General features: G+C 37.9%; 1 protein-coding gene across 4 annotated transcripts in view; it reads right to left on the bottom strand.

Moving 5' to 3' along the window:
• The window catches only part of PHF21A (PHD finger protein 21A), a 127,638-nt gene that overhangs the window by 7,578 nt on the left and 99,087 nt on the right, over positions 1-20,973 (bottom strand). For 2 of the 4 annotated variants that reach the window (XM_008919792.3, XM_008919793.3), the window contains exons 6-14: positions 19,071-19,271; positions 14,731-14,985; positions 13,095-13,181; positions 10,630-10,926; positions 8,856-8,954; positions 7,759-7,810; positions 6,855-6,934; positions 6,348-6,408; positions 3,762-3,925 (exon numbers count right to left, since the gene is read on the bottom strand). In XM_008919792.3, coding sequence (XP_008918040.1) covers positions 3,762-3,925; positions 6,348-6,408; positions 6,855-6,934; positions 7,759-7,810; positions 8,856-8,954; positions 10,630-10,926; positions 13,095-13,181; positions 14,731-14,985; positions 19,071-19,271 — 1,296 coding nt within the window. Of the gene's footprint in view, positions 1-3,761; positions 3,926-3,997; positions 4,021-6,347; positions 6,409-6,854; positions 6,935-7,758; positions 7,811-8,855; positions 8,955-10,629; positions 10,927-13,094; positions 13,182-14,730; positions 14,986-19,070; positions 19,272-20,973 lie in introns of all 4 variants that reach the window. The other 2 variants (XM_018082275.2, XM_018082276.2) reach the window with 1 other exon arrangement.

Genomic DNA, 20,973 nt, shown 5'->3' with positions numbered 1-20,973 from the left:
AAAAGGTGATTCGACATCACTTTTTGTTCTACTTTCTCTTCATCAAGGGACCAGGAAAACAAATAAAAGACTTCTGGATAACTAACAGTTTTCTTTATTTTTATAAGGGTCTAGAGCAGCAGGGCCTGGCTTTAGGCAACAGAACTGAACAATACAGTATCAAATGTAGTTTGTGTGTTTGAATATGTAATACCTATACTTATGCATACATTTCACTGGAACAACATGGGAAAGCTAAACATTCTGCTACAGGAATTTTTCATGACCATATAAATAAAGATGATCAGAGTGTACAATGTAAATGAATTTAATTATCAGAAGAATAATAAATCTGGCCTTTCCTAATTTCTATGGGTTTGACTTTGCAGTCTGAATGTTCTGTGATGCTTCTCTCAATTGAAATATTGCTTTGATATAAGAGTTTACTAATGAAAAGGCATTTTGTGACCACAGACTTGAACCATCACTAGAATAGAGATTTTTGCACAATTCTTACTGCTGAGTAATTGACCTTCAAAGGCAATTGCTATCTTCCAGGTGAATATGCCACTGCTGCATGAGGGAGAGCCATACATAACCAACTGGTTCAAAAACAATTGCCAAACAGGAAAAAGGGAATTAAAAAAAAAGAGAGAGAGAGAGGAAAAAAAAAAAGATGTTTTGCTCAATCCTGCCTATTGCATTACTTACTTCCTTTTCCCAGGTTCTATTCCTACTTTCTACCCCTCCATTCTTATCACCAATCCCATCTCAAGTTTCTGCTTCATCCTCCCTTCAAAATTTCTCCCTGTCATTCAGAGAATGACATTTCAGGAGAAATTCAAGAAGGGTGTTCTGGGCCATCAAACCTGACGCCAAGTGCTTGGCCTGATTTGCAATTTTCATAGGTTGGCTAAACACAAAGATTACTCAAGTGCTAAAATCAAATTTCTATTCTAAAGCCTATAGGAATTAGACCTTCTCAGCAAATTAATGCAAAAATATTTTAAAGATAGGCAAAACTGCAGTCTTTTTCTGTATCTGCCTGATGAACTGCTCAATTGTTTTAACTGAGACTTCTGAAATAGCCTTTTTCTTTGGCATGCACTTGTTGTATTTTCATTTTTAAGTCTCCAAAAGCTGGAGGCTACAGACAACATGTTCTGTCCCATCTAGAATAAAGAGACCTTTCTATAGTCACATCATCTGCTAACAGTGTAGACCCTCTTCAACATGACACGGTCTGCCTCATGGCCAAAAGAAGTGATCCTGCTTTCTGTATATGCCCAAACACACATTTCACCCTGTATGAAGCTGGCACAAGAATGTGTGTGTCTATAAAATTAACTGGATTAGGGCATAATCCTGGCTAAAACTCATAATTTTTAGCTATGCCAGTTCCCTTATGCAGATCACTATGAGGCCTCAGATATATCTGTGCTGAAACAACATAGGAGGCATTTGAAGGATGAGAAAGGACTGCTGGTGACAGGCAGCATAGTTCTCAGTGGCAGCACCAGTCATAAGCTGTGGCATAAGCATTTCAGTGGATACTGTATTCTACACCTAATTAAGTTTCAAGGTCCTTAAATGCCAAAGAACTAGTTTTCCTCTTTGTCTTTACCTCCAGCATGACTTGTATTGTTGCTGTTTAAATATATACTACTTTTCCAGCATTATATAGTGCTTTTCCAGCCAAGGATGCTAAAGGTTTTTACAAGTATTGCTAAATTCTCGAAACTCAGATGGGAGAAGCACGCAGCATGACAAATATATAAATAGAGGAAACCAAATCACAAAAAAGTGATGTGACTGCACAAACTTATACAGCAATTTTATGATAATATATTAACAGAAGACTACCTTCCAGCTCATGATGGCAATTGGAAACCATTCCTCTCTTTATGATTAGCAAGTAAGAATTATAAGATGCAATGACAAAAGAACATATATTTGTCTCCTTTCTGATATTTTGCCATCTTTGAAAATTCACATTTTGTTACACAGTTTATTTTTAATTAAAAAATAGTTATCAGCACTTCGAAATATATTTTTTACTTTTACACGTATCTTATTTTAAGCAGAATTCAATACCAAGTATTTCTGAGAAGTCTACCAAATTAGCCCAATTGATAGCGAATATGTATTGAATGGGACTTTGGCATAAAATTCTTTAAAAAAATTAAACCCTTTAAAAATGTTAGCACTGTTGCATATGTATAAACTAAACACCTTGTCTGAAAACATTAAAGGGGACTTATATACAATTTTAAAGGCGAAAGAGTGTTACTGTGCTATATGATGGTATGTTTGGGTAGGAGAGAACATTTATTATCAGCTGTGTAATCTTCCATTGTCTCCTTTAAATCACTTAAATTTTGGTTAATTAATGAATATTAAAGAAATCCAGAACCTAGGCCTAAACATGATCCTAATCCAGAAAATTAAGGGCATTCAGAACTAGATCTGAATGCTACAGAAATTCAGTATTCTTGATTTAGCTTGCTGCCAAAAAACAGGGCAACAACTCAACCTACTGTTTTGAAAGCTCTTACACAGTGGGAAAAGACTTGGCAGCATACACACACGCCAGAGATGGAAAAGACCCCCACCCCATCATCCAGTCCTTCTCTGTAAAAGGAAGGGCCAATGTAAAATATGTGTTCTTCAGCATATTTGTAAGTTATCTGTACAGCTTACTTTTCAAAGTCCCCAGACAGGAAGCTGTCCCACCTTATCTCTGAGGGGCTGTTTCATAGTCCCATTCATTTGACTGTCCAGAAAAGGCTTTTTACAGTCAAGTGCTATCCTGCTCTCAAAAATTACTATATAAAATAGAACCTTTTAATTTCACATACATATTCCCTGGGTATCAGAATTGCATCTATTTATTTCAGTGCCTCAGACACATTTGTACTATTTCTACTCCTGTTACTTCTGCAGAACAAATACAGTTAAGAGGCTTCTATTCCCCATTAGAATTGGTTTCTATTCCCCATTCTATGTGGTCAGTAGGGTTGGTCTCTCAGTCTATGTACTTACAGCAGTGCAATTATATAAATGAAAATAAAATGATCCAACTCTTCCTTAAAGCCCGTTTCAAATGGTTGGGCCTCAACTATATGTGACAATGTCTTTTCTAAAAAAAGGATTACAGAAGGAGTTTGCAGCACTGGTACGAAGAAATAAGCAAGCACCTTTTGATTTTTAAACTGTGCCCTGTAGATATGAGTCATTAAAATGTAAGCACTTTAATCAAAGTACACTACAACTGCTGAGAACTCTTTTCTCCACACTGAACAGGTACAATACACTTTCTGCCAAATCAGTGCTGCAAATACTGCAAATACTCTTGGCTATTCTGCATGATGAAGCAGTTTACCTCCTTCTCTCATTACAGAAACATAACTTTTTTGTTATTATGGTCTGTAACTCATACTTTTCATTCTCCTCTTTTCCCCCCCCGCCCCTTTTTCATGGATGACAGATTCAATTCAGTCAGACAAGATCTCAGACACTGCACAAAAGAAATGAGCTCATCTAGCATGCCTGGTGCCTCCCAATGTTTCAATCCACGGAAGGAGTTATAAATAAAATCTTTACGGGATTGCAACATAGGTGCAGGAGGAAAAAGGAAGAGTGTTAAAAAAATGAACTGTTTCACTGCTCTGAATCAGGACAAATGATGAGTGAGACTAAAGAAACAAAATCTGCAATGATTCTCCTTCTGTCTGTTTACGCATAACTTTCTAAAAGTAATCCCCTCCCCAAGAGTTACTTACGTCTGTGGAGCTGGGGCTAGGCAGGGACACAGGCTGAACAGCTGCGGGAAAAGTAAATGTGGTCTCTGTCTTTTCATTTTCAGGGGAGTCAGGATAACTGGACAGAGGGGATGTGGGCATCATAGCCCCAAACCCCAACACCGTGTTGTATTTAGGTGGACGACCTACATATTAACAACAGGGAACACAAACAAACAAACAAAAAAAAAAAAGAAAGGAAAAATGATCTTACATACCTTTGGCCAGTGGTCCTCATTGGCTAGCGTGAAAAAGGAAATGATGTAGCACAGAGAGGAAGTTAATATAAAAGTTACAAGTGGAAGGACAGAAGCAAAGATTTAAACATTTTTTAGAAATCTTTAAGTAGAATTTTGCAAGGAAAGAACACTTAAAAGATGTATTTCAGAAGGAAACAGAAATAAGCTCTGTAGAGGGTCAAAGAATCATTCCCACAAAAGCAGCATGTGGGCACTTGCCACTCCTAGAAATGAGGCTGTTCAGTTTTTAGGGGAAACATGTTGGCATCAAAGCTAGAGAGAAGCGACAATAACTACTATTAAATCCTTTCTAGTGTTATCCCACACCTCCCTATCTTTCTAGTGCCAGCATAAATCTACACAAAGGTTAAGTCCTTTATCAGAGGCCAACACTCACGAACCCCCTACTTTTCTTCCCCTTTTTTAAAACCCACTAATCCACAGATCAGCACTTTCTACCCTACTGGTACATTTTTAAAATTAGGCTACCTCAAGAACAGGTCTTCTTGTCCAACCCATAACTACTACCAGTTTTAACCTATCACTGGTCTTCCACTGTAACCCCCTCCAAATTCTGTGTTCTTTCTTAGACTTTATCAGTCAAGTATGTTTGGTTATGCACAACTCCTAAATGCTCCTTTAGACTAGCAGATGTACAAAGTGTGTTCATAACAATTTTTATAAAATAATGAATGCAAAGCAAGACAGGAAAAAACCCAGTAGGTAACCATCATTTCTGCCTCCCTTCTCCAGGGTAATTTATGGATATGTAAACATAAAGGAGTTAGGATCTAGGAATAATGCCCTAGATCTTATGTTTACAGATTGTCAGTCTATACCTATTAACATGCTAAGCCTTGCATTTAAGGTCTGGATATGTTCCAGAACTAAGTACGTCCTTGGAAACGGATTTCTGATAGTGATGGCCATGGCTGAAAATCTGAAATGCTCAGCACCATCTAGAATTAAACTAAAGCTCTCAAGGGCACATACTTGCAAAAGCTTTTCACTCAATATATTGCTATATTAAATTACAAGACAAATGTATACTCCCAAATCTTTTGTCAATTGAAAATGTGTGCTACTAATTTGTTGCTGATGCAAGGTACAGGCTCACAACAGAGTGTGAGGAAAAACCAGAAAGTTTAATAGTCAGTTGCAAAAACAGGATAAGAGAGTATCAAGTACAAAAGCTTGCAATCATTTCCATTGATACAGTAATTGTTCACAATGAGTTCTAAAATAAAATTAAGAAATCATTACTATAAGAAGAAACATTAATCCACAGAGTAAATGCAAAACTCTCTATATAAAATCTACATCATATCATTTTGAAAAATACATTTAATGTTATTAGAGGACAGCAGTAGAGACATGTCTTTTATTTAAAAACAGCATAGATGCAGAAGTGCCAGCTTTGCCACATTGCCTGCTGGACTGAAGAGGTATATCAAGAAAAGCACATGTCAAATGAATATTTGACCTTGCAGCCAAAAAGCCCAAAAGATAATGGAACTGGTCAGTGCTAGGTGGGACTGTTTGGGGGGTTTTTTATTTGATTGATTACTTTTTTTAGACAGCTAGCTCAGGAGAAGAGAAGGTATTATGAGTCTTCAAGAACTGCAGAAAATCATCAAAAAGCAAGTAAAGATTGTCAGGGAAGTGTGGTCAATGCCATACACAAAAAAATATTCTCTTCCGTACTGTTCTGACTCACCTGTTTCACCGTAATCTAAGTATTAAAATTTCACCTATTCTACAGAAGGATTTCTTCTGAATAATACTGCATACCTATATGAAAGATCCTCTCTCACTTTAGAACAAGTGGCACTCTGGTTGCAGAAAAGCGCTTAGTAAGAGCACGGTAGCTTTCCTTGCTCAAGGTGAGTTCTTTTGAAGGACCCATCTCTACTCCCAGGCTTTTGTCACACTAAGGCTTTTGTCACACTAAGTTTCCTCTCCTATTCAGGGCACAGACACTTTTTCCATAACCAGGTTCTCCTTGACAGTAACAATACAATCTAGTCATTAACAAGAGGATCTTGACAGGAGCTTCACACCACTACCTAATGTTCAAACACCTTTCGCTTTTGCTATATCTAGCGAATTTTATTTTTTGGAGAGTGAAACCGAAAGGAAACATTGAACTGCCTAATAAAACTTGCTATTCTAATCCCTAGATGTCATGGTCTTTGTCTACTGTGGAAATTTACTGGACAAATAAAGTACTGTGGAGTCCTTCTTTTGTTCTTCCAGTCAGCAAGGGGACTACAAATGCAATATGGAGGAAGATGCATACAGCAGGGAGACAGGTCTAAGTATACCTCACCTCTTTTACGTGTCCCAGGATGCATTGTGCTGTTCAGGTACGTGACTGTACTCTTCTTGCGCTGCAGGGAAGAATATAACAATTTTTGCTGGCCAACATTTTTGGAAAAACTATATGCACTAGCTGAGGAACAAGCGCAGTAGTCCTAAGTGAGATTATCGGCTTTTTTTTGTTTTCTGAAGCACAGATTCAGAAAGATTAGCTTTTTTACACTGCTTCTGACATCTGGACTGCTTCAGGTTGACACATAAGCTGACCAACACATATTGCCATTTAACAAGAGCTTTACATAGGAGAAGGTAGAAGAAGACATAAGTATTAGAAGAACACCCCAGCGTATTTACTATTTAAAAATCTGAGGGTCATGTCATTGCAATGGCCTTTTGAACTATAAATGATAGCTTGCCAGTCTAGTTAGGACTGAGATAGCTTAGGAGGTAGCAACATGGCAGAAAGACACACAAGATCAGAATGAAAACACTGGCTTCCCCCAGCAAAAATTAATACCTCAGGCTCAAAAACAGCTCCACTGTACACTGGATTTGCTGTTGTTCTTCTTTTCCTCTCTTGTCGCTTACTTTGGATTTCTTGTAAAACAAAGCATTCAAGTTAGAAAACAATTGATGTCAGAAATTATATAAAGTCCTCGGAATTCAGTTTGCATGTGAGGAGAACTGTAAAGATTTCTACAGAACACCAATCATGCCCAATATCGGCAACTGTGTTAAACTTCTAATTTCTGAAGGTTTGAAAACTAAGAGCTGACAAGGAATACAAACACAGTGCTCAATCAACTAATAAATGATTGCCATCTTCTTGCCAAGTAGTCCACGACTAAGACTTTTAAACTCATGGTCAGCGCAACTGGGATCTAAAACAAAAAGCCTCTGGTAACCTTGCTGATACTTAAAAATACAGTAGAGAAATATGCAAGCCATTGAAATTATAGACTGTCTTTCACTGTATAGGATTAGATGTTTAAACTATAAAACCAATTATAATCCATTAACTTTTTCATTACAAATTATGACCTCATGAAATCATGAAATAAATGAAAAATCCAGATGTAGGTTACAGTAAAATTATCCATGGTGTATCTTTGCAGAGACAGGGGTTGTCTAGAAAGCAATAGTTGCCCAGTATTGTCACAGATTTCTTTTTTAACACCAGAGCATACACGTTCTTTCCAACCACTCATCTCCACTGTATAAGTAACTACTTTGTTTCAATGTAATAAGAGGAACAAAAAAGTATGCACAACAAACTAAGTCAGATCAAGAGTACAGACACCCCAAAGGTACTACTGTGCATGAAAGTACTGCATTTAATATAGAAATATTTTGGAACTCTACTTCCAATTCAGAAACATGAAACAGGGAATGCAAGAACCAATCTAAGACACTTTTCCTACCTTCCAGGTGGTCATGAGTAACTAGTCCCAGAGACACCATGAAGGCAAGTTTCTGTGAGGGGGGAGAAAAAAGATCATTAAAAGCCCAACTCTTAGGATAAGTTATGTCATTTAGGCCCTTTAAAGGCAGTTGACAGGTAACTAAGCAACAAAAATATTTTTAGTAATACTTTGCTTCTATAAATCACTTTTTCATTCATGTATGTCAAACTGCTTCAGAAAGAATAGACAATAGTCCCATTTTCTTGATGGGAACCCAGACTGAGATACAAGAAACGGGAGCAAGAAAGCAGTGTCTTTACTTCCAGCCCAGCACTGAAGTGACGGTGTGATTGACTCTTAGTAAATACCAACACAGTTCAATTGCCAGAAAAATATTGCTAGTTTAAGATCATTCTTCATCTATTGTGAACTACAAGGAGCAATTCTGGCTTACATTTGCTGTTTGATAAGGGCTATGGTGTTCTTAAAGGATTCCAATTTTAATGGAGAAAATGAACAGATATAAAAATCACAATTTGTACTGACAACAGTAAGTGCTCGCACAGTAGTTGAATCCATCTACAGAAACAAAGGAAGCCGAGCATTTAGCTGTAGTCAGTTTCATAGCTCTGCAAGGCAGAAAGGCTTTAAGAAAACAGCCATTCTGGCCACTCTTTCACCCCAAACTAAACTGGACTAAACCCCAAGCAGAATGTGAACATACATGGCTCTTTCCATCCTGCTTACCAGAGCAGAAATATTTTCCAAAGCAAAACAAAGACATTTCTTCAGCATTAAGAATAACTCTAGAGTCTAAAACTTCAAAGGAATGGAAATCAACACTGTAATCTAAACCCCTCTGAAGGAAGTATCACAGAGAATTATGATCTTCTAACTTACAAAAGACTCAGAAGCCAAATGCATTTCAGAACTGAAAAATGCAATGCACTATATGTATTTAGATTTCTTATTCTGTAGCCTTATCAACTACTGCTGTCCAACAGGAATGCATGGAATGTTAAAGTTAAGGAGTCTTGAGGGAACAGAGGGAGAAGAATATTTTCCAAAGGACAAGAGTGTCCTTTTTTTTTCTTAAAAGAAAGCTCTGGGTGTACCTGTGGATTTTCTTCTCGTTTTGGCTTCGGTGCAGCAGGTGGAGTAACTGTACGACTTTCTGTTTGCTTCTCTTCTGTTTCCACATGTGGTTTAATAGTCTGAAAAGAAACAGTGTTTCATTCAGTGATAAGAAGAACTTTTTTTCACTTTGACTATTAAAGTAAAACAAATACTTTTGCAGATACAGAGGAAAACGTTTATACCCGGCAGTGTACTAACAAAGACTTAATTGAGGAATCTGACGTGAGAGGAATGCTAAATAAAGTGTTTTCATCTAACAAAGGATGAAACAGCCTTGCCACCATTCCATTAACCCAAAAGCCAAGCAAAAAATAACAGTCATCTTAAAGAGTTAACCTTGCTACAGAAATCACCATAAGGTATGGGAAAACTAGGAGACACTTCAAGAAAATTCATCCCATGGAAGAATTCCACAGTGAAACCATTCTGCGTGGCACATGCACTTTGTATTTCTCACTCCTCAGCATTCATAGTACATAAAATAATGAATGGCTAAAAAACTGTCTCTGAGTCCTACAATCTCAGATGTTTCTGAAGCGTTTTCCTCTTCTCAAGTCATAATTTTCTGTATGACAGTCCTCAGCCCATAGCATAGCTGTTGAAGCTATAAACTGAGTGTGGTAAAGCTAAAGAGAGACAAACTTTTCCCCTTTATGATATGGAGAAAACACACAGAAAAAGTCATGTATTATTGAACCACCACCACTCTTCTGTTACGTATTTCAGTAGTTGAATTGCCAGTAATTTATTCGAAGAGCAAACGAATATTGCTGACATCAAAAGAAACAGGCATCAAAAGTCAAGTATTGTAGAATTAAAACTTCAAATCACACAAAAAGGGCACACACTGCTGAGATACTTGTGGAACAGCCCCAAGTTACACAAGAACCTACTCTTGAGACTTCACAAGCAGAACTGACCATGAGCATATCTCTCATGCACATGATTTTCATAGTCTCCGTGATTTCAAAAGCAGAAAGAAAGTAACTTCAAGGCATGTTAGTCTATGAAAGAGTTATAACTGACATAGATACTACTATTATCTATATAAATAACATAAATATTATATGCTATAGTGTGCAATATAGTATAAAATATACTATTATTAACATAAAAGTGAAACAGAATATTGCTTTACTTGAACTGAATGGCAAGAACTCTCAGTTGCAATCCACACTGACTGAAGTAACATTTTATTTTACAAAAGTCTTGCCTGGAGAGAGACTTTAAAACTAAACATCCCGAATTCTCTGTTTCTGAGGGTCTTCTTTCCACTCAATCAATCCAACTATTAGACTTCAGAAGCTGAGTGAGACTATTTTGCCTCCAGTCACAAGACCACAAGACCAAGGAATCAAGGAAGAAATATCCCCACAATTTTGTGCAAATTTTGCATTTCACATCACCACCCCTTGCAAAACAAAAGGGCTTGATATGAACATGGATTTCAGTTTGTACTTGTTCTCCAAGACATCAGTCAGACCCTGCAATGCAGCCTGCTTACGAACTATTGAAGTTAAAACAGTAGGGGGAGCATAACACACTGAAGCAGGAGAAAAAGGTGCCATGGCCCATATTAAAGGAAATGGTAACTTCTATCCCAAAAGTTGCAAGTCATTCCACAATTTGTACTGTCATTGGAACGTATCTCTGGTACCCACTGAAAATTTCTCCCTGGTTGTCATCCTCTCCAAATCTGCACAGTAAAGCAATAAGCCCAGTATCTTGCATTAGTAGGCACTTCATCCGTACCTGTTTTTCAACGTTTGGTTTGCTGATCTGTACAGTCTGAGGTCCAGCAAGCCTGGTACCTGGTGCTGCTATCACAATGCTGGTGAGCTGTGCCATAGGGAAAGTTTTGGCTATGGTTGCTGTCTGCCCGTTAACTACACGAACTGGATGTATGGAGTTCTGAGAGTTGGGTAAAGAGGTGGGTGTGAACTTCGTTGTCAACATCACAGGCCTCTGAATAAGCTGAGGAGCTGCAAGCATTGGAGGAGGTGCAGGGGCAATAGGAATGTTATTTTGGGCAACTGGTTTAGGTCGAACCTACAAAAATAAGAGATGAAAGAAGAAAAAAAAAGAAAGATTCGAATATCAGTATTTCAGCTTAACTTTTTTACTAAGTCTTTCAATTCAGCTTGTACGATCTGCAGGAGGTTATTTGATTTTTTTAGATAATGTAATTTTTAGCATAGCGCCCTAAGTATGCTACAAAGAAAAAAAGCCACATTTTCAAGCCTACTTACATAAAACCCATCCATAACATTTGCATATGCAGTCACTGTCCCTGAAATGGTATTTGGATGCACAGACACTTATGCTGAATGTTTATTGCCAAGTGCCTTAACTGTACTTAAATTAACATTTTGGTTTTGCAAACCAAAACACCCATGTAATATTTACAGACACAGCTGAGGCGCTCATGTTAAAAGTGTGTTTCAGGGTTTTTTACTGAACCTCCAAGAAGTTATGAACAGTTGACTGTGTCCTGAAATAATTATTTTTTTCAGCAAATACCTGCTACCTTTGTCAACTCTATATATTTATTTAGACATCTGTACAACCAATCTTGCGAAGCAAAAAAATTGACAAGATTATACATTAATCCCTCATAGAAAGTACTAAAGGTTACTGGTAAATGCAGTCATTTCTCTTCTTTCAGATGAAAGAGCCACAAGAATATTCCCCAACTCCATCACCAATACTTGCTTATTTCTTGTCCATTATTAAGTTTGTACTTATCATATCATTACAGAGCACAGAAGTAGAACATATTACTTTGAAAATAAATCTTTTCCTTATTTGATTTCTATTGTCCTATCCACCTTTAATACTCCATAAAGCATTTTACCATGGAAAACTAGGTCACATTCCAACAGATCTCACCATTCCCAATCTTAATCAGATCTCAGCCTATACTTTCCTTCTTCATTTTGCAAAAGATTTAGACTTTTATTCACAGCACCACATATTTCTTACAAATGAAATAGTTCCTCCATGATTTTTTTTTTAAGCGTTCTTCCCAAACCATAAAAATAAAGTAAAGCACAAGTTTTAGTGCTCAGCTTCAACAGAGGTCACACTCTCTGTCGCAACACAGAAATACTTGGGAACAATCTAGAGACATCTTGTGGGGGTTTTTTCACTCATAAGTGGCAAACAACAATTACAGCAACTTAAGTCCTTAGGTGATGCTTTTATTTTGCTGACACCTGTTCCATGGGTTCATTCCATTTGACGCGAATAAGATCATATATACTCATCATATGCAAATTTAATAATCACAAATTCATACAGGCTCGGAGGCAGGTCAGGAGGTCTCTAACTTGACCTCCTGCTCAGAACAGGGCCAACACTAAATGCAGATCAGGTTGCTCAGGGCTTTGTCCAAATAGGTCTTATAAAACCTTGAGGATGGAGCTTCCACAACATGTCTGGGAAGCAACTTCTGCTCCTGATTGTCCTCAAAGAGAGAACTGTTTCCTTATATAAAGACTAAATCTTCCCTGTTCCAATTTATGACCACTGCCTGTAATTCTCCTGCCAAGCGCCTATGTCTCCATCTTCTGGTTTATCTCCTTATTGATATTGGAAACAATGCTGCTGTTAGGGTGCCTCCAAAGTCTCTTCCCTAAAATGGACAAGCCCAAATCCCTCAGCCCCCCTTTACAGCTCCTATATTACTGTCCCCCCAGCTTCCTTCCCATGCTTCAATCAAATTTATCAACCAGGGGTTCCAAGACTGCATGCTGTTCATCAGAGATAGTTTTATGATTACTAAAGAAAGGTGGATAATCTCATCCCTTAATCGACTGGCTGTGGTCCTGCTGTTACAGCCCAGTATGCTGCTAGGCTTCTTTACTGTTAGGGCACGCCACTAGTTTAGCTACTGCCAACCAAGACCTTTTAAGCTGTGCTGCTCCCCAGCCAGTCAGTCCCCAGCCTGTACCTGTGCAGGGGCTTAGTCCATTCCAGGCACAAGACTTTGCCTTTTTCCATGCTGAAGCTCAAGAGATTCCTGCTGCCCATTCCTCTGTCCTGTCGAGGGCTCTCCAAATGTGAGCACTGCCCTCAAGAGTATTGCATCCTCCAATTTGGCATCATCCCCAAACCTCCAGCAGATCAGCAATAAACACTGACACAGTGTTGGTCAAAAGTATCTTCTATCTATGCTATAATTTCTTTCTTCTATTGTTTGTTTTCTGTATACTCACCTGCGGAAGAAAATTTGGACGAGGAGTAAGTCTGGGAGGAGGGATGAACTGCGGCACTTTTATGGGTTGAGGCGTAGCCTGAACCTGCTATAAGAACATAAGACAGTTCAGTAAGAGGAAGTTAGCTTTGAAGTTGTTCACCAAAATCAACGTCCTGAATGTATTTTCAGACCTGATGTCCTTGGTTTTCTACTCTATAAACAGGTTCTCATTAGGAATGTATTAAAGACAGAGCTAATCTTATGTTCTAGTTCCTACACACCTTGCTTCATAAATTGCAGGCATCTTTCCTTTTAGTTCAACTGTACCGTGCTTTGCAATCTACAACCATTTCATTTGAAGATAATAAAAACTCCTATTTGTTTTAATCATTAAAAATCGACTTTACAACAGACAGGAAATGGTAACAGACTTTATTCAGCTTTGTTCAGCTATATAAACCAGGGTCCTTTCACAGTGCATGGCAAACAAGAATAAGAGAGCATCTCATTCACATAGTAAAGATCTGGAAGTTACAATTCTTTTGGTAATATTAATGGGACTATGAGGGGCTCTAAATACACAACTTGACATTTTCAGTTGTAGGCCATTCTTTTGAAGCAATTAAGATATGATATTAAGGAATCCTAAATACTTCCCTGTCTAACTGAAATCAGCTGCATGGAGCTGCCACGTGATTAACCACTGAACAGCACGACAAGCTACCCTGAGTACCTGGGGAGATTCTCTGAAATTAATGTCCATGCTAGTTTACACCCATCTGTACTTCTGTCCACCCACATAAGATTACAATTTTCTTCAAAAAGGTCTTGTAATGATTAATTAATGCTTGAGAAAATATTCTGGTATTTCTGATGAAATTTGCTACAGAAACATAGATCATGAACTATTATTAAAACAGAATCACTTCCTCAAACCTAAGTGAGTTATTCAGCAAAGAAATGAAGCATAGACACAAAGGACAGATGAGAGTGGTGCAAGGGATGACATAGGAAAAGAAAAGAACAGTAGAAAAAACTCCACTCAAATAGTCTTCTCTATTCTGATCACAAACATATGCCTCATTAGGAAGCAAAATTACTTCCATTTTCATTATTAAACTGTATTTTTTAGTAAGGATAAATTGGATTTATGTTTAGTGAAGCCATAGCCCTTACTTCAGAAGTAAAATTTCCCCGTCATGATGCTACACAATGCCCGGTTTCCAGAGCAAGATTGACTCAAAAAAAATTAGGATATAAACCCAAACTGATCTGTCAGAAAGTCTGACATCTACTTTACCAAAGAGAAGAGTAGGAATTTTGCAGAACGTAGCCACATAGATTAGATAAGGACAAAGCAATCACTGCTGCCCCATGAATAAAAATTACTAACAGGGCAAACTTTACACAGGTGATGATAGCACTGATTTAATTCTATAAGGTAAACCAGTATTCTCCCAAACAAAACTCTCCAACGTGGAGAGTAAATTTTTTTCTTGTAGGCTATCATTTTAACAATGTTAACTAGTGAAGACTCATAACGTCCCTACTGTCCTCCTTTCTGTGCAAAAACCTGACTGTTTATTTTTTTTCCAATAGTCCTCTTGTTAACCAAACCCACACATATCTGCAGGGCAAACACATGAAACGCTTACCAAAGTTACTGTGTTTTTTGTCACTATTTGGACTGCCTCAGCTCCTGGCCCAGTGACCTTATTTGTTGTCTGGAGGTTGACTGGTGCATTCTGCGCATCAGTGCTGAGGACTGCTTTCTGATTGTTGTTGATAGCAGTAACCATGGCAATGGTAGGTCTCTGACCCACAACAGAGGCAGGCATGGTCGCAGTTGCTGCTTTCAAGACGAGAGGTAGTGTCTTAGTGGTGATCATAGAAGCTGTAGTTACAGTTTTCTAAGGGAAACAGAAAATACACTGTAAGAGACAGAGACACTCCGTATCAGACAGGACGTGGGTTGGTTAGTCAGAAACAATAGACAGTGTGAGAAAGAAAAGGCAGCACTGAGCCTATCTACCTGCTGTTCTGACAAGGACATTATCTTATACCTCCGAAAACTGGATAGCAAGAAAGCATTCTCATTTGAGGCAAACCTGTTTGGTCTGGTTTAATCATCTGTAGCAATGCAGATTGATCAAAACAAATTCCTGAGAAAATTACAGTTAAGTGTTAGTGGCATATGCATTTTGGATCTTTTAGTTTCATATTACTTCCAAACATTCACTGTCAATATCAAACCTATAAGGTGGAAGTTTATGGAACATACAAGCAAATCAGCTTCTCATCGAGTAGAACTCTAATTTTCAAATGGAAACTTTAGTTACAGTGATCCTCATAATCAGAGGAAGAGAGGAAAAACATTCATAAGTTGGTTTCTTTAAAAACAAAAATATCTTTTTATTTTGGGCATTCCAATCTCAGTTTTAGCCATACATACGGTTATCTAGCACTGAACCTTCTTTTCTAAGAGTGTTGGTAGAGCTGTCCTGAAGTTGTAAGAGTTGTCTGTTAGTCTGTCCACCTGCAGGCAATTAAGCTTAACTTCTGTGGAACGGGCTAGTTTTAGAACATATATGTGACACCGAGACTGCTCTTGGCCTGTTTTAAAAAGAGTGGGTTTGAATCACGTTTATCTGAAATGCCTGAATACATTATGCCCATAAATTCCAAAGTTAAAACAACTATTATTTCATAATTTTGTTTTAAAATGTACTGTCTTCTAAGACGCTAAGGAAAACAGACATTATGAATCTCATTCAAAAAGCAACAAGGTGAGAGTCTCCATATAAAACCAGAACACAATGCGAACCGAAAACTCATGACAAGTGACACTCAACAGAATGGCAAGTGATCTCATTTCCTTTCTCTTTGGTGTAAAACTCCATTGGCACTGCATCTTCAAAACAGTTATTGGCATGATCAAATGCTCTTAGTACTAAGTAATCACCATTCTCTCCTGATGTCAGCTGGTGAAGGGACTTGAGCACAAGTCCTATGAGGAGAGGCTGAGGGAGCTGGGGCTGTTCAGCCTGGAGAAGAGGAGGCTCAGGGGAGACCTCATCACTCTCTACAACTCCCTGAAAGGAGGTTGTAGCCAGGTGGGGGTTGGTCTCTTTTCCCAGGCAACCACCAGCAAGACAAGACGGCGTGGTCTTAAGCTGTGCCAGGGGAAGGTTTAGGTTAGACATTAGGAAGAAATTCTTTACAGAGAGGGTAATCAGGCACTGGAATGGGCTGCCCAGGGAAGTGGTGGATTCTCCATCTCTGGAGGTTTTTAAGATAAGACTGGATGTGCCACTTAGTGCCATGGTCTAGTAACCATGGTGGTAGTGGATCAAGGGTTGGACTTGATGATCTCGGAGGTCCCTTCCAACCCAGCTGATTCTATGATTCTATGATTAGGCTCGACAGAGGAAACATTGGAAAACCAGGGATCAGGCAGTCTTATTCGTGTTCTGAACGTGCCTGATTTAGACTGCTTGATTTTAATCATACAAGACCATTCTCTTCTTTCTAATAAAACAATATATTTCCAGTTGGATTCCTCAGTATTTTCACCAATATTGTTTCCTTAAAAAAACCCACAGTTTACCTTCACACCTCTAATTTCATAATGCTTAAACTACATCCCGTAAATTATGCCCAAGTATGGAAAAAATCACTGTATAATGCAAAATTAAAGGATAATGTGTTTTATACATTTATTAAAAATCCAGACATAATTAATTTTTCCTTGCTGCAACATGAACAACTCCCTTAACTTTTTATCTGAGATCTAAGGGCTTCTTATTGACCTCTGTTGCACCTTCTCCAAAGCAAGAGGCTCTATTCCTATAATGCAGTAACATTATTCAAGAATGAGATGTAACATGGCATCATTTTCAGAAGCATTACATTCAACCATAAACATTTTAAAGAAAGGTGTAATCAATCATGTGATACAAGACTGACTCTTTCAAGGGGTTCTATTAAATCTCTAAGTATAGTATAGTATAGTATAGTATAGTATATATACCTCAGAGTATAGTTCCAGTCAGAAGATCACAGAACTTGAATATCCCTGTTACTTTGCTGAGCATTAATTACCTCGGTTATTCTAAAAAGTAGTCAATGCATGAATTCCTACTGATGTGACATTCACAGTAAGCCTGCATTATTTCACATAATATTGCAATAATATGACCTCTTAGCAGGCTTGTTGCTTTATGAAAATTTTAAAAGCCCTTCTTACTGGACTATATTAAGTATATTGAAATGTCACTGTTAAGGTGGCATATATTGATTTCTAAATCTGATTACTTTGAAAATAATAATTGAAAGCATTCTCTTTGCTGATATAGCCCTGAAAAATGTGTTATCTACAAAAGTAGGCACCAAAAAACTCTCTAGAGAGACAAAATCTTTGACCTTTCTTTGCTGAAAGAGATTGAGAGGCAACAAGACAGAGGCACAACCTTAGATGCAAAATGTGTGCAGAAACTAGTGAGGGTACTTCAGAATTTTACCAATATAAATAAAAATATAAAAGTGTTAAGAATAAAAACTGGCTTATTTGTCCAAGTGACAGGACAACCTGCCTTTCAGTTTTTAATTACTTTCCAAGTACTACTGTACCAATGGTAGTCAGAAGGATGCAGCAGTTTTTGGACTGTTTCGCTAGAGGGCTCTTTAACTTAAATTTTACAACCCAGGAGATGACCTGGAAGTTAATGCATGAATGCAAAGTGTGGAATACAGAGAAACACATGAAACTGCATTTGCTGCCATGTTTCCTGACTGAAAAACAGAGATCAGTGATACAGCTAAGACTGATCTGTTGTTTGCCTAGAAATACTTCAGAACACGGTAATATTTACTTCTTTGTTGTGTTTTAGCTTTAGATATTGCTGTTGCTGATCAGAAATGCATTTACCTTAAGTTAAATTTGCCTCATTTCTTCAATATTCTTTTCTCAAAAATACAACTAGCTAAGCCTCACAAATACATTTTAGAGTGCATCCAAACCAACTTGCTGAGTTAAAGAGAGAACTAACAGTCCAACCATTTCTCCCTCCTCTGCTTTCAGGAAAAGGGAAAATGAGAATCCCAACCGGTGAAAGCTGTGGGTGTGATTCAATGCAATGTGCATAAAGTAAACTTCACGGGTGAATTCTGCCATCTGCCTATCCCAGTAAACATGAACTCCTAAGATTGCATCAACAAGAAAAGAAGATCTCAGATACACTTCCTTTTACAGAACACCTCCCTGCAATTTCTAGCTATTTTATTAGCACATTTTTGGGATTTTAAATATTTGAACCGGAGAAACTTGAAAATTCCCTCTCAATGACAGCAGACCACCTTCTCTTTAGAGTTATGGGATTATGTCTCTCATCCTAGATTATACTGAAATTTACTTTACCTTCCCAATAAAGACACTACTTTCTAAAACTTAAACTATTCAATTAACAATTTACATTCTCAGACAAATCCTTGAAAATTCAGGTAATTATTATTTGATACGAGTTACATCTGTTTAAAAAGAAAAAAACAAGCAGAAAGAAGAGGGAACTGTTTTCTTACATTTTGTTCACAGATCCAGTGGGCATTCTGTTCATCTTTTAAAAATAAAGGATTTTAGTCATACGCCTCATACAGTGTGTACCTACTGGGTATGGTTAGACAATCATTCATACAACTGTGGAAAAGACAGGTTCATTTACTAAACTTTCACTTATTTAAGGAAGGTGATACTGCCACCCTTCTTTCTGTGAAATTATGATTCAACTTCTTAATACAACATAATTCTTTTGACTCAGGAGGTTATTGCAGAAAAACCCCACAAGACCCATATCTGCATATGCATAGAAGAAGAAATTCATATTGGTACACTAACAAGTGTAAGTGAAAGTTTGTAGTTTTCTCTCCGCACTTTTCCCTTTTTTTTAATTTTCAGTGAACTTCACTGTTAGCAAGGAAAAGAATTATCAAGGCTTTTTACCTGTGATCCTATCACGTTTGGAGAGGGTGCAGTGGACTGCTGCTGCTGTTGATGGTGATGCTGCTGTAGCTGTTGTAGTGGTTGCGGCTGTGGTGTCTGTAGTTTGTTTTCTGACTGGGCCAATGGCTGTATTTGAAACTTACTGTCTGGCTGTTCCTGCTTCACTATCAAATTCTTTCGAAGCTGTTCCACCACTCTTTTCTACCAGATAAACAAAAACATAAACAGAAATGATGACAGTTATTTAGCTGCACATATTAGAGAAAATAATAGCACCTAAATATACATTTATTTAATGTAAATAAAGAACTGCTCAAAAGCTTAGTGGGATTTCTCTTTGTGGAATTTTGAATATTGGTGTTATCTAATAGGCACGGTGCAAAATAGGCCACAGAGGAGTACAGCAGCCCAGCAGGGTGACCTCGCTGTCCCTGCAGAAACCCACCCACCAAAATTCAGCCTATTCACAAACCACTGCAAAAGCTCATTAACCTATATTTACATGAGACATGTTAGCATTCAGATTCCAAATTTTCTGATTCCTTCAAACATGCACCACTCCTAAACAGTGACAATAATGTACTTTGGGTTGAAGCCTCACAGCTGACTTCAAGGCAATGGGCATACCATTTTGTACCAAAGTGAGTGGACAGACAGCCAGTTGGAGTGCAAAGTGGGAAACAGGAAGGGCATGGATGTGTGGTCATTCTGTTCAATAATGTCGTCACCCGAAAAAGAATCAGAGAGGGCTACCTACATGGGAAGGAAATGGCCTAGATCTATTTCTCCCAGCTTAAAAGCTTCCTGTTACAATATAGCTTCCATTAAGGTTTGAAATTATTTTAAAAAGAAGTTTCTTCTCCTGGTAGCCATTGTGTATCTTTAGACAGTAACAAGATTTAGGAGCAGGCCAGGTGAGGTGACCTGCAGCCTCAGATACACGTTGCCACACGCATAATAAGGAATCACAATTTATATTCATATTTTACTTTAGTGTGGACAAGAGTGAAAACACCGTGAGGCTTTTTTTACCTTTTGCAGGCATAACCAAAAATGGACATTCTTTCCTACATTCCAACCACCCCAAGTTAGGACAGCTTTAAAAACATTTAGCTATATACCTAAGCCCTCTTGATCAAGAGCATATGCACACTGTAAAGCAAATACACAACAAAGTTGGCTTCAAAAGAGGACAATGAAGTCAAGAGATGTGATACAGGCTCAACTGAGAAAGCTCTAGTGGAAACAGAAATGGTTAGGAAACCTCTACCAGAGCCAGGTGCCAACAGTGGGTTGCCCCATGCAGTTGCACTTATATGGAAAGGAAAACTAAAAACAAACAAACAAACAACCATTTTGATAATACCAAATGTTTTGATTTTGGTTTGTTTTGTTTAGAAGCATTATTATTAAGACATGGTACAAAACAGAGATGGAGATAAAAACATAAAAATCCAGCTTGTTGGGAGTATCGTAAATACAACTAACTGGAAAAATACTTTTCCTCAAATTTTATTTCCACAAAATGACAACATTCTGAGCTAACAAAGTATCTGTTCTGTGCATTGTTTGTGACATACTCTAGACTTACGGTCTCTTAGTTATGATGAGCTAAAACTGCATGATGCTTCAATCACTGAGGGTGTACCTTGAGCCCAGAAGAAGATAACAAAAGGGGTAGGTTCCCAAATCAACAGATTTGAGAACTGGAACTTTAAAAAGCCAAATAAAAAGCACAAGAAACAAAAACCCCACTGTTGTTTCATAAGGTTGAAGTGTGTGAGCTCACGATTGACCTTTTAGCAAAAGACTGAATTCAGCAACTCACAGGTACACAAGAAGGACTGCCTGCCTTCTCCAACACCCACAGCCCTGGCTGAGGATGCATGCTCAGCTCTGACAA

This window comes from Manacus vitellinus, unplaced genomic scaffold, assembly GCF_001715985.3.
Source record: "Manacus vitellinus isolate BGI_N305 unplaced genomic scaffold, ASM171598v3 scaffold_6_pilon, whole genome shotgun sequence".
Lineage (NCBI taxonomy): Eukaryota > Metazoa > Chordata > Aves > Passeriformes > Pipridae > Manacus > Manacus vitellinus.
This window is presented reverse-complemented; position numbering and strand designations above follow the sequence as displayed.